Source organism: Plasmodium chabaudi (genome assembly GCF_900002335.3).
Source record: "Plasmodium chabaudi chabaudi strain AS genome assembly, chromosome: 6".
Taxonomy (NCBI): Eukaryota; Apicomplexa; class Aconoidasida; order Haemosporida; family Plasmodiidae; genus Plasmodium; species Plasmodium chabaudi.
In genome coordinates, this window is record NC_030106.2 from 415043 (window position 1) to 427650 (window position 12608).

A 12608-nucleotide genomic window follows, 5' to 3' on the forward strand; every position below is an offset into this window, starting at 1 on the left:
AAAAATGTAACCAAATAAAAATATAATTAACAAATGGCTAGACAAAAATAATAAATAAATAAAATAGCTTTATATAGCTAGCTCATTTTTTGAAAAAAAAAAAAAAAAAAAAAAAAAATTACAAATTATTTATAGAAAATGAAATACTTCGAAACATGAATATGCATAATATATATTACACACGAATGTATGCATATATATATATACATATGAATGTCTACATTTTGTTGTCTTTTTTTTAGTACTTTTCTCTAAATTTTGCCAAACATTGTATAGTTCATATAAATTTGGGGCCCTTGCATTTGCACACACATTATGTGCTAGTGCAAGATTGCAAATGCGCCTACTAATTTTGCCTTTATTTCTCATTTTGTTTCACATAAACAAGAAATATATACATTATATAAAATGCTAATTAAAATAAATATAGCATACTTCAATATGCATAAATAAAAATTCTTGAAATCGGTATAACTAAATATTCATTAGCAGTAAATTATAAAACTACATTGTTATGTTCAAATTAATGAGGGTGTTAAATTGTATAAATAAATATATATTTTTTTTTAAGGCAGTAATGGCTATATGTTTGCTCTATATCATCACACATTATTTAAAAATTATAATCTTAACTTTTTCAAATTTTTTAATTTTAACTTTGTGTTACTACATTTTTCGTCTCTCATCATTTCTCATTCATTTTTCTAATCAGCATATCCTGTTCAATTAGTTCCATACATTTTTGAGCGGTTTTTCGTCGAGCCCTTTGAGGTGGTACTTCTTTTTTGACTACTGTCTCCCCTCCATTTATTTCAGCCGCATTTTGGCTTTGTTCATATTTAATTGGATTATTTTGAGAATTATTATTACTAGGCATATTTATATCAGTTAAGTTAGTTGGTAGTAACAAATTTTGATTAACAGATTTAAACTCATTTTCATGAATATTTAATCTTTCTTGGCTGTTTGGATTGATTGCAATATTTGCACTAGTGTCAACATTTATCAAATTTTGTTTCCAATTTATTTTATCAAGCATATTATTGTCATTAGGGTAATAATAAAATTGCCCATCATTTGTAATTGAACAATTTTTATCAATATTATACATCATATTTGTATCATAGTAATTTTGAATATTCCCCTGTTTTAGTTCGTCTCCCTTTTGATTATTCAATAAATTATCTTTTAATTCCATATTATAATAATTTTCGGGGTTTTTAGTGTCTATTAAATTGTTTATAGGTACACCATTTTCATTTTCATAAATAAATTGTTGCCCTTCTTGTTCATCATTTTTACTTTTTTCATTTGTACTATTAGTATAAGGAATACTTTGCATTTTTTCACAATTTTTATAATTATTTATATCTTCATTAACTGGTTGATTCAATAGACCTGCACCCATTCCCTCCATAGGCATTGCATTAAATCCATATTCTATATTTATATCATTTTGTAATGTCATGTTTGTATTTATTGGAATACCTATATTTTCATTTCCTGAGCAATTATTATAAATAGAATAATTTTCCATTAAATTATTCATACCAACCCCTAAATTGCCAAGGGTATATTCATTTCCATATGTGTCAGTTCCATCAATGGGCATTCCTTCTTCTCCATTCCTTTTTAACAATGTCATGTAATTATATATTTGTCTTTGTTTAAGATTATATAACTGAACTAATCTTTGATATTGTATCATTTGCGACTTTATACGGAATTCCATATTATTATTTAATTTAACTTGATATAATATATCTTTTTCCAGTTGTGCTTTTTTCTTTTCAATTCTAATAAAGTTTTTATTAATTTTATTATACATATTATCATCTGAATCTTCATCTGCTTTTGTAATTACACTGGAATTTTCATCATATTCATCACCTAAACTTTCTTTCATTTGTATACATAAAATATGAGGGTTTATATCTATAATTATAAACTTATTTGGAAAATAATTATTATTTGATGTTGGTACACTGCTAAACCCTCCCCAAGAATATATATTATTATCTTTTACATAAGATTTTAATAAGATTCGTGATGTAAAATCATTTATATATTGGAATTTTTTACTTTCAAATGAATATAATGCAGATGGAACTTTTTCCGTGTATTTATATTCTTCTCCTCCCATAATAAAAATATAATTTTGCACACAAACAATTGAATGATATGCTCTGCTTTCATTTATTGTATCTAAATATATTGGTAATATTGACCATTGACAATTTTGTTCTCCAATATTTTCAAGTATAAACAATCTATTATTATTTGCCCCATTAGTATAAGCTCCTCTATTATTTGCCTTATCATCATTCTTCATTTTGCCACCATATAATATCAACTTATTTTTTTTACTTACTTTATCATACCAAACAGTAGTTGCATGAAAGTATCTTCCAAGAGGATCAACAGGGACATATTTTATTTCTTCCCACATAAAAACTAAAACATCCTTTTCATTTGATTCATCATTAGTAAAAGGATCTGTGTTGTTACTGTTCGTTTTTTTTTTTTTTTTTTTCTTTATTTTAGATTTTGTTATATTTAATATCCATAGGTCATTTTTACAAAAAGTATTTTCTTCATCATCTATTTTTTCATTTCCTCCAAATAAAATTAAATAGGGATATATAAAATCTAAAGTATGACCATATCTTTTGCTTGGTTTTTCTCCAATTGTATTTATTTTTATCCACTCTCTTTTCACATTTTTACAATAAGGTACTACATTATCTCCATCTTCATATGAATCATTATATGAATCGGAATTATTTTTTAATAGTAAACTTTTAGCGGGGCCTCTAAAATTTACAAGAGTATCAGCACAATCGTTGTTATTATTTTCATCTATGTTATTAGCATTTATACAATTTCCATTATTATCCATTTTGTCCCGATAAAAATTAGAATGATATATATTCGGTTCATATTCAGATCCACAATTAGATGATGAGGAAGATGATACTAATGAGGAATCAGATAAAACTGTATTTGAGTTTGAGGTATAACTTTCATAGGATGATTCTGATTCTTGTTGATTTGACAATTTTGAATTATCTTGATTTTTTTTTTTTTTTTTTTTTTTTTTCTTTATTATATTATTATCCAAATTTGATGAAGATAATGGTTGATCATTCTGATTATCATTTTCGTTCGTATAATAATTCCGAGAATCATCAGCAGAATTATTTTCCTCTTCATTAAATGCGTTTGCTTCATCACTCGTATAAATTTGACCATTTCGATACGAAGATTTTTCTGCATTACTACCCTGATTAGCACCATCACTATCGCCATATTCGTATGTTCCATTTCTTATATTGCTACAATTTGTATTATCTTCGAAAGATAATTTACTAAGATTTAAAGCATATAAAGAGTTACTAGATAAAACATCATTTTTAAATTTGCCTCCATGAATAAATAAAAAAACACCATTTATTCCCAAATTAACAATTGAAGAAGCATGGAATGCTCTAGCTTTTGGAGTATTATATGTTTTAATACGAAACCAAGAATCCATAGAATTATTGTTTTCTTCACATATATATGTATCATTAAATGTTTGACTTAAATACCTTTCAATACTTAATGTATTATAGTTCTTGAAATTATTATCAGGATTTTTATCATATAAATTATTATGCACATTATTATGCACGTTATTATGCACGTTATTATACATATTGTTGTGCATATTATATTCGTCTGAATTCATTGTATATTCACTTGAATAATTTTTAACAAATTCATTATCTATCAATCCGCCACCAAATAATACCAACTTATATTCCCCCTGAATAAATTTATTATAACCCCTATTACTAGTATTGTTAGCGCCGTCATTCTTTATGCCATTTTCATCATTTTGTTTAATCTCATTCCATCCATCTGTGTTTTCAAATTTTATGTTTTCTTGACTTAAACTATTACAACATGGTTTTTTATTTTCATTATCTTCACTATAGTTTAATGTAGTATAATCATTTTTGAATATATCCTCTTTTTCATTGTCTTTTTTTGGGTTATCATTTTTATCTGATTCAGTTAATTCATAGTATAAATGTAGGGAATGTCCAACCCGACCCAATGGCTTATTTATATCAAGATCATCATTTATTTTATCATTACCAAATAATGTTAATGACATACTTAATAATAGATGAGCGAAAGTCTAATGAAAAGCATAGGGGTTGTTTTTTTTCATAATTGTTTTACTTATATATGTTTTATTATTTTTTTATTTTCTTCACATGCCTGTACTATATATATGCATACTGATGTATACATGACAAATCACAACTGATTTTTTATTAAAAATTTTTTTTTGTATAAAATTTGAAGTTTTAATTAAATATAAAAATACAAATTATAAATCAGTAAATATAGATATATATAATATATTTTTAAAAAACTATTTTATTCGGAATAAAATATATTTATAAATTTAATAAGAATACTAAAACACAAACATCAAATATTATGGCCAATCCATATTTTTAATTTATAAGAAAATCAGTAAAAAAACAAATAAGTATAAATATATGCGGATGTTTTTTATTTTTTATTTTTTATTTTTTTACTTAAGATAGAATTTTTTTAAATATTTGTAGCAAAGATTATTCTTGAAATTTTTCGAACGGTTCTACAATATATATTCCGTTATTTTATTATGTATATATAATATATTATTATATATATTTTTTGTTTTTTTTTCAGTACCTATTTTTAATATACCAAAATAAGTTTGTTGTATATATAATCACAAATTCTTTTGAAAAACGGTAAATCCAATTTTAATAATTAAAAGAAAAAGTAAAAAAATTAATGATTATTTTTATTTTTTATTTTATTGCGAAAACTATGTCAAAAATTAGTTCGTATTAATATGTATATCTGCAGTTTATTGGGCGTAAGTTAAAAACTGATATTATAATTTTACATATTATGAAATAATTTGTTCATAAAAATTTATATAACAATAAAATTGATATTTAGTACACCATTTATTAAAATATCGAATTTGATTAGTCGTTTTGTTTGTACTTGTTAAGAAAAAAAAACAAGGCAACCCAATTGGGGCATATAAAATAATGTTGTAAGAAACCATATTTGATAATAAAAATTTATATTAAAAAAGTTAATACACCATTTAACACTATGTAAACCATCTTTATAATTGTCTTACAAATGTAATGTTGATCTTTGTATCATTTTAAGTATTATATCCACAAAATATGTTTCGAAACAAATATTAAAGACAGCACAATAAATTTACTTCCTTACATAGTGGCACTTAAATTGATGTGCAATTAAATATATGGCGTTGCATATATAAGGGAGTTAAAATAAAGCTAAAAGGTTTAGAAAGCATGCTAAGCTATTTTAATTCAACTTATAAATAGGCAATATGGGTACCCGATTTAAGTTAAAAATAAATAATAATATGAAATAGTATAACCATAATCGGTATTATGCAATTAAAATGTAGTAGACGAAAAAATAGTATATGGTATGACACAAATTATATATCAATTATACGGGTATATATATGCTTACACATACAAATATTTTCATACGTTTTTGCAAATTTTAAAACATAAAAATTAAAAAAATATACAGAAAAATTTATATTTCATTAAGAAAATTAAAAATTTTATAAATAATTTATAAAAATTATTTTTATGTAAAACGAATTAATCCTTTTAACAAAATAATAAACAATTTAAACAATTTATCAATTGATGACATGTGAAAACATGCTTTAATAAGTTTTAATAATGTTAACTAAGTATTTCCGATGTTGAAAATTTGTTATGTCCCAAATATGAAGCTCGTCTTCATAAGGTGGATATTCACCTGCACAAAAAAAAAAAAAAAAAAAATTATAACTTAATTCGTAAATATACATTAAATTATTTATCGGCATAAACTGATGTGATCTTACCGAAAAGAACTATTCCCTTATTCTCATGTTCATTGTCCGAATTTAATAGCCACCCTACAAAAAAGATTAATCATGAATAGTTATGAAAAATAAAAATTGCGCATTCACCATATTTATGTAAATAGAACTACTAATTCACATTTTTTTGGATTGCTGATTTTTCCTACTTACCAGAGTAAAAGTTTTTTATTTTTAGTGTGTAATAAACCAAGAGCTGAGATGGTGATATAAAAATAAAATTAAGAGATCCATTACTTCCATGTTGGACAATATAATAAAGATTTGAATGCTCATCAAATGATATATGCATAGGTTGATATATACTTAATTCTGGTTTGTTTTTCATATATTGAACATATTCTATTATATCTTTATTTTCCGATTTTAAATCCATTATTGTTAAATAATAATTTATTTTAAATTTTAAAGTATCATCATTGTTATTATTTTGATTAGAATAATTATTTAAAAAAACGTTAGGCGATTTTTTTTGGTGTTCTTCATTCTTATTTGTTTCATTATAATTATCATTTTTATGTATATACTGTTGTATAAATAATAATCTTCCATTTACTGCGTCTAAAGTTGCAACTTGATTTAATACGTTTCCACAAAAATGGGATACTATCTGTACGTTGTCCATTTTTGTATTTTCATCAAAATTGGTATCCGTTGCTAAGTGTAGTTTAATAAATTCATATATTTTATTAACATCTGAGCTAGCTAAAATTACATAACAATAATTGTTAATTAGAAAAATATTATGATTTTTCATAGCATTATTGATATGACAAGAATTCGATAAATTATTAAAATTATAGCATTTACTTTTTTTTAATTGAACAAGCACAAAAAAGCATAACTCATTATTATCATTACAACTTGATATATTTATGTTCTTAAAAAAATAGTTATCTATTAAAATTGTATTTATAATTGCACACGAATCTTTAGACGTATCATTATTCATACATATAATATTTTTATCAGTATTTATATTATCTTTATCAGTTACATAAATGTGAAAATCGTCATGTATTTTATTTATTCCTAAAGCCACATTTTCAAAATTATTAAATATGTTATTATATCCTTCGAAATATATTGTAGAATTATTATAATATGTTATACTTGGCATAACTTTTTTATTTGGTGTTATATATATAGCTGATTTATATTTTAATCGATTAATATTTCTTAAATACATAAACTCTGGGTTCCTATAATTATCATTTTGTCTTAAATTCACTTTGTTTTGGTGTGCCTTTGCTTCCTCTTCCTCTTTTTCATTTTGTAAAATCGAAGTGAGAGTAAATATAAACAAAAATATTATAAAATATCTGAAATAAGTCCTTCTCTCCGTTTCAATCCCGTCAGCACTTGGAGTAATCATAATAAAGTATTTTTAAATGGAAGCACTCGAAAAGTATGATATATAGGCAAAGTGAAAAATGAAAAGGGACAAAAAATAATAATAAAAAAATATATGTGATATATATGTGATATACCTAAGAAGGCTTACATATATTCACAACATATATTTTTATAAATAAAGGACAATTAAATGGAATACAACTTAGCCTATTAACATTCTAATTAAATAAAATCGCATATCATAAAAACTAAAAAAAAAAATAAAATAACGATCAACGGGGATTTTATTGCATTTTTTTTATTTATTAAAATGCAGTAATAATATATAAAGCATGGAAATTCTGTTTAAAAATGGAAATAAAAAATATATAATCTTTTCGGGATAATAATAACATATACATTTGTATAGAATATTTTGACATATTTTAGTAATAGGTAATTTTACTCCTTCAAATTTTATTATAACTTTTTAAATATATTTTTTTGGAGGGTAACAAAAAATATATGATAATTTTCTTTTCATTTTAATTATTTTTTTTTTTTGTTTACATATTTTGGCTTAAAATATTGTGCCTATAAATTTAGATTAAAAGGACATCATTCAAGGTTGAAAATAAAATGTTTTATAAAATTATTTAAGAAAAAAATGGAAATATATTTGATAATTTTAATTTAATTAACTACTATAGGAATAATATTCCAATAAATAAATACTAAAAATCATTAGTGTTATTATAATTTTTTTTAAACTTTATAAACACAAATATATGCTAAAAATGTGATATGTTGTATTATTGTATTTTATTGGCTGTGTGAATATACTTATAATATCTTTGTGTGTGTGTGCCTATTATTTTTTGAAAATTTTATAACCATAACAAATGTGGAAATGAAATTTTATTCTACTTATAGCTGGAAAATGGTTAAATAAAATTAATATATTACATAAATATTTTGTAAATATTATCAAAAATTAAATTAATACCATAAAGAATGTCAATTTTTTTGCATAAACAAAGTATTAAATTTTGTTCATATTTTTTTTTTCAAATAATAATATATTTATATTTGGCACATTATTGCTAAAGACAACTATATATTTAACATTTTAAACACACAATTTTTTTATAATTTTACATATTTATTTTTCAATAAAACACTGATATATAGTTGTACCTTCTCAGTTTATATATAAAAGGGATTATAAAGCGGGTAAATATTTTATAGGCATCGTAAATAAAACGGAAAATGTATGCATACTATATATTTGAAACGGTTTAATAAGAAATACAACAACTAAACACATTATTTTGTTCTCTTTCCTACTGTGTGCTACCAAAAATGGATAACGGTTTAATCATGTATGATATTATTCATAAAATGGGTATGTAATAATATATTGTAACATTTTTCTTCAAACTTGAGAAAAATGTCTATTTCCTTTTTTATTAAAAATATTTTTTAATATTTTGTCAGTGAGAAGATTAAAGCCATCATTTTTTAGTATAATAATGTATATTACAAATTTAATTTTTTTTAACAAAAAATTAAATTTTGGCCCTAAATCAGTAGTAAATACTTCATCATTCAAAAATTAAAAAATATTTTTAATGGAAAATGATAGAACATCATTGTATATTTTTTCTCAAAATAAATATGCTCGTAGTATTTTTGCATATTGTAAGTTCAAAGCTGTTAATAGCCTACACTCAATACTATTGTATACTCCCTATAATTTACATATTTATAGTCATTAAAAAGGCTTAACTTTAAACAGGTATATATATATGTTTATTTGTATATGCGTTGTTTATTTTTATGAAAGAAAATATAGTATTGCTGTTCCCTACAAACGAGGAACAATTTTAATTCATACAAATTTAATTGCATTTATTAAACTATATAAATTAATGTAAATCTTTTAATAAAAAAATTATAATTATTTATTAACCCGCTTGGTAACACATAAATGGTAACGACTTATTTTTGCGCATTAAAGAGGAATATTATATAAATAGTATTACGCCCAAACTAATAAGCATTGCATATTGCGTAATCTCTTTCGGCTTCTTCAAAAAAAGATATATACATATATTAATAATGGAAATTTTTCTACCAATTTGATATTTCCCTGTGTGATTTTTTTATATAGGCATAAAATAAATACAATATACCTTGTATGGGCACTTAAAACATAATATGTGCCTATTATATTAAACTTATGTAGTATTAATAAATTTAAATTGCATAAGTAAATTTGACAACACTTTATGTTATGTGAAGAAACAGACTTTTTTACCATTTCATCCAAACATCGTTTTTTAATCTTATCATGGGTGTCAAAAAAATATCAATTTTAAAATGGGGATTGGTATTACAGAAGAACGATCAGAAGGATTTAAGCAGAATAAAGGCTACTTTAGTGATATAAATAATATTGATTATACAAAAAAAATAATATATTTTTTAGGAATATTAATACGTGTTATAACTTATTATTATGGATTATGGCAAGACAACAATTTAAATGTAAAATTTACAGACATAGATTATTATGTATTTTCGGATGCTGCAAAATATGTATTAAACAATAAGTCTCCATATAATAGATATACATATCGGTACACACCATTATTAGCTTATTTAATGATACCCAATTTTATAATTAATTTTTCTTTTGGAAAATTTCTTTTTTCATCAATAGATTTTCTTGTTAGTATTATTATAATAAAAATAATAAAAATAAAATATCCTGAAACTAAAAATTATATTTTATATGCTTCATTATGGCTCTTAAATCCATTAGTTATTACAATTTCACTTCGAGGAAATGCTGATTGTATACCATGCTTACTTGTTTTATTAACCGTACTTTTTATTTATCAAAAAAAAATATATCTTTCCGCTTTTTTTTATGGATTATCCGTTAATTTTAAAATATATCCAATTATCTATGCCTTACCATTAATGCTATATCTAAATAAGAACTATTTAAATAAGGACAATATATTTCAATTGAAACAAATAAAAACAGAAGACAGATACATAAATAAAATTAGAAACATTTTTTATATAATAAGAAATTTCTTCAAAGAGTTATTTAAATTAAACAGTGATCAACTTAAATTTTCCCTTTTCAGCTTTATTACCTTTCTAGCTTTAAACATAATTTTTTACGCAATGTAATCATAAGAAATTGCATATATATGTTCTATATTTCTTATGCATTTTCTCCCTTTTACCCCAATTTGTTCTATACAACAATTCACAAAAATATACATACTTTTCTCATATTTCTTATTTTCCCTTTTATACTAGATATGGGTATGAATTTTTATACGAATCATTTATTTACCATTTAGTTAGACAAGATCATAAGCACAACTTTTCCCTCTTTTTTTATATTATGTACTTAACTATTGAGAACAATTCAAAGGTAATACACAATATAAATGGCTTTATATTCTTTTGGCATGCTTTATTATTTTTCCATATATTTTATGCTTCATTGTATTATATAGACCCTTAAGAATGCAACTTAAATGTGACCAAAATGATGCCCATTTTATAATCATCATTTATTATCATGTATATAACTGTAATGAATTTTTTTATTTTTTTTTCTTTTAGATTATTCCGCTAATAACATTTATACCCCAATTTATTCTTGTTGCATTATTTGGCTTTAAATATGGAAAATCAAATTTAGAGTTATCCATGTTTTTGCAAGTAAAACGATAAGAAAGTTGTCATGTTAACCATCCATATTATAGTGCTTCCAATGAATGTATATATATAATTTTATTTTACTTTTTTATACAAGACACTATCTTTTATAGCATTGAACAAAGTCATCACATCTCAGGTAAATGCAGCACAAACATAATATACTCTTGCTTTTGAAAAATAAAGTTGTATATATTTTTATGGCTAACACAACTAGATATATCTCATACCCATGTTGAGAATTTATATCATTCTTCAAATATAGCTTATGATTATTATATAATCCCTTTATTATATTTTTTTAAAATATTTTTTCACAACATTGCAACATTTTTTATCCCCCATTTACAGTACTTTATTTGGTGTACCCCTTTTCTTCCAATCATATTAAATTCTATAACCTTAAACAAGGTAACAAAACAAAATCGGAACAAATATACACACAAATATATAAACTGATTATTCCAAAAATAAACAAAAAATAACAAATGGAATTCATAAACAAGGGAATGGAACATTATTATATTCTATACACTACTCATGTATATTTTTCCCTTTTTTTCGCATGACAGACCAATTTAATCCTTATATTTTGTGCAGTATTGCTTTTTATTATAGCTAAGGTTTGATTAAAAATTGAATAAATATGTTTTTCATTTAAATATAAATATAAAATGGATATAGAATTTGTTAAATGTATGCATATTTATAAGTACGGGCAACGACAATATGCACACACATATATTTATCGATGCAGGCACAATGGCTTTTTTGGGCATATTATCTTGAGTTCAAGGGATATAATACCTTTATACAAGTATATCATTTTAATATATTTTTCGTAGACTATCAAAAAAATATTGTTTAAAAGACAGTTGAAATGTGGACAAAACTTGTACCAATTCGCTATGCATATAACTATATTTATTTTATTATATACATTTACAATTTTTATAGATATTTCATTCCTCAATTTTATTCGTTATATCGGAGATGGGTGTATGTTGGATCCTTATGTACATGTCTTTTAAGGAAGGGAACAAAAAAAATGTGTTAAAGGAGTAGCAATTATTCTCTTATTCACCAAAATTGGGGACTATTTTTTTTATTTTTTATTTTCATTTTATTCGTTATTTATTTATAAAAAATTCTTAATGTTATAAAACCTTTTTAAATGAGAATATTACCATTTTTTTACTTTTTTAGCAATATATATATTTTTGTGTCTATTTTTTTGTTGTGTAAATATTGAAAGGAATAAATATATATTTTATTAACAACATCATATATATTCCTATAGTTAAAAAAACATTTTATTTTTTTTAGTTAATTATATTAACAATATATTATATCTAGCTGAATAAAAAAAAAAAAAAAAAAAAAAAACCTTGCATGGTCAGAAAATTTTGGGATTATATGTTTCTACAACAGAACAATGCGCTACCATAATGGTACAACAACATGAACAAAAAAAAAAAAAAAAATTATGTTATTATTATAAATTACACAATTAGAAAAATAATATTCCATATACTTTATTTTTTATGTC

General features: G+C 23.0%; 3 protein-coding genes and 1 non-coding gene across 4 annotated transcripts; 1 reads left to right on the forward strand and 3 right to left on the reverse strand.

Annotated features, from left to right (window-relative positions):
• Positions 1-685: 685 nt before the first annotated feature.
• PCHAS_0610900 (conserved Plasmodium protein, unknown function) lies at positions 686-4162 on the reverse strand (the record flags this gene model as incomplete). The annotated part of the gene is made up of 1 exon (XM_016797479.1): positions 686-4162. One exon carries the CDS (start codon positions 4160-4162, stop codon positions 686-688), a length of 3477 nt encoding a protein of 1158 aa, XP_016653427.1.
• Positions 4163-5776: 1614 nt separating this feature from the next.
• Positions 5777-7352, reverse strand: PCHAS_0611000 (conserved Plasmodium protein, unknown function; the record flags this gene model as incomplete). Its single annotated transcript, XM_733956.2, has 3 exons — positions 5777-5871; positions 5960-6013; positions 6131-7352. The coding sequence occupies 3 exons, from the start codon at positions 7350-7352 to the stop codon at positions 5777-5779; spliced, it is 1371 nt and encodes a 456-aa protein (XP_739049.2).
• A 1443-nt stretch (positions 7353-8795) lies between these two features.
• Positions 8796-8917, reverse strand: PCHAS_0611050. The gene has a single exon (XR_001678622.1). It is a non-coding gene; the product is annotated as a small nucleolar RNA snoR14 (small nucleolar RNA).
• Positions 8918-9694: 777 nt separating this feature from the next.
• Positions 9695-12124, forward strand: PCHAS_0611100 (GPI mannosyltransferase 1, putative; the record flags this gene model as incomplete). The annotated part of the gene is made up of 8 exons (XM_016797480.1): positions 9695-10515; positions 10652-10769; positions 10964-11062; positions 11157-11198; positions 11411-11470; positions 11632-11682; positions 11817-11876; positions 12017-12124. The coding sequence occupies 8 exons, from the start codon at positions 9695-9697 to the stop codon at positions 12122-12124; spliced, it is 1359 nt and encodes a 452-aa protein (XP_016653428.1).
• Between the last annotated feature and the right edge of the window lie 484 nt (positions 12125-12608).